At 40.3% G+C, this 2,037-nt stretch overlaps 1 protein-coding gene across 10 annotated transcripts in view; it reads left to right on the top strand.

Annotated features, from left to right (window-relative positions):
* Nucleotides 1-2,037, top strand: part of ep300a (EP300 lysine acetyltransferase a) — a 31,734-nt gene that overhangs the window by 6,861 nt on the left and 22,836 nt on the right. For all 10 annotated transcript variants that reach the window (XM_032501986.1, XM_032501989.1, XM_032501988.1 and 7 more), the window contains exons 7-9: nt 457-562; nt 725-850; nt 1,715-1,832. In XM_032501986.1, coding sequence (XP_032357877.1) covers nt 457-562; nt 725-850; nt 1,715-1,832 — 350 coding nt within the window. The remainder of the gene's footprint in view (nt 1-456; nt 563-724; nt 851-1,714; nt 1,833-2,037) is intronic.

Raw genomic sequence — 2,037 nt, 5'->3', positions numbered from 1 at the left:
AAGGAATGTATGTTGATGGATAATCGCAGACTGGAATATGTCAACTTTTACTCAATACTTTCTCAAACCCACTTCAATGTTTTTTTTAAATGCAATAAAATATAATAAGACAACTCAAAATTAATGAAAGTAGAGCTTTGTACTTGCCAAAGAAGTTATTTTTTTTTATTATTATTATTTTTTTTTATTTACAAGTTATTTTGGTAGTTACAATTGGGTAGTTAAAAAGAACATTGATATGAAAGGGGTCACTTTGACCCGAGGACAACATGAGGGTTAAGTGGCCTTCAGTAGACCGGGGAAAAATCAATCACATCAGCACCTAGAGAATATGAATTTAATGCCATGTAGCTTGAAGATACTATGAAGTACATGTTGAAGAACAAGTATAACTCATTATTAGATGGGGAACACGAGGAATGCAAACTTATAATGTCCTGCCTTTTCCATGTGTAGGTGCGAATGCTATGGGAGTGAATGGAGGTGTGGGAGCTTCCTCTCAGAGCCAACAAGCCAGCCTGCTGCAGGATACCATGATGCACCTCAATGTGAACAGCCAAGGGTAAGAAGGAACAAAGATAATATGGCAGTTGGTAGATACCCTAATTCAAAGCACCTATCTAATGCACCTATCATGTTTACATCAGACCAGGGCACACAAGTGTGTTTTATTGGTTTATTCAATAAGTTAATAATTCAAATTATGCCCTCTTATATCTCCCAGTCTGATGAATGATGCCAGTGGGGTCGGTTCCATGCCCACAGCAGGCCCTCCCTCTACCTCAGGCATGAGGAAAAGCTGGCATGAGGACATCACGCAGGACCTACGAAACCACTTGGTACACAAACTGTAAGTATTAAAGAGGAACTCCACACAAATGTAATTTTGCACTGTACATTTAATCATATTTTTTTTTTTGCAGTTTTCAATGTGATTTCTTTTCCAACAGTACACCTATGATGAGAGTGTGGACAGCAGCCGACACTTATGTGTCGCCTCTTGATTAAAAAAAAGTTTATTTAGGCTGGTTGAGATTAGCCCCACTTTGTGCCTCAGAAAACATAACTGCTCGTAATGCCTTCATAAGCACTAGTGGAGAGACAATGTTGCACATGAACAAGACGTTTATTCCTCTTAAGTGGTAGTAAACGCAACTCATAGGCCCACTGTTAACTGTACTATATTCAGAGCTTTACAAAATATTTTTTGCTGATGGAAAGTAACGTTAACCACAATAAACACCAGGGCTATGACTATGCACTGGCACTTTTCAAAAGACACAAGCACACTCATCAGGTAGTGCCTCTTGTGTAGCCACTAGCCAACAAAACTAAAAAATGACGTGTGTTTTAAAGGGGCTGTACTTGGAATGCTGAAAAACTGCAGGTTGGGATTGCCTCCACACAGCTCATACCTACCTTTTTTTTCACTGCCACATGCACTAACATGCGCGTGCAGCTGGACGGGCAATCAAAACGAAGAACCAAGAACACACACAGAGGGAGTGTGACTTTATTCTCTGCTCAGAATGTCATTACTCCACTGTTTCTTTACATAGCAAATATTGGCTTGCTGCTATATTAATGTAATGTTGAATTTTGAGTACAGAACCTTTTTAAGCAATATTTTAACTTGAGGAGATAACTGACATTTTCACCTCCTTCCCCCCACCTCCTTGTTTTGCTCTCCTTCTGTTTGTTCTCCCACCCACAGTGTTCAGGCCATCTTTCCAACTCCAGATCCTGCTGCACTCAAGGACCGTCGAATGGAGAACCTGGTAGCCTATGCCAGAAAAGTTGAGGGAGACATGTATGAGTCGGCCAACAGTAGAGTAAGTTGCTCTCTCCATTAGCTCAGTGTGTGTAACTCAGCCAAATAGGAAGACTGCTAGGAAGTTTGAATTTCATTTTGCGGCTGTATACAGCTACTTGTTCCATCGTAGATCAGCCTCAGAAGTAAAATAAATGTTGCATTGTTGGACTAGGTGAAAACGTCGAGCTTATGAGTAGGGATGAGCGAGTACAGCATTATCTGTA

This window comes from Etheostoma spectabile, chromosome 21, assembly GCF_008692095.1.
Source record: "Etheostoma spectabile isolate EspeVRDwgs_2016 chromosome 21, UIUC_Espe_1.0, whole genome shotgun sequence".
NCBI lineage: Eukaryota > Metazoa > Chordata > Actinopteri > Perciformes > Percidae > Etheostoma > Etheostoma spectabile.
This window is presented reverse-complemented; position numbering and strand designations above follow the sequence as displayed.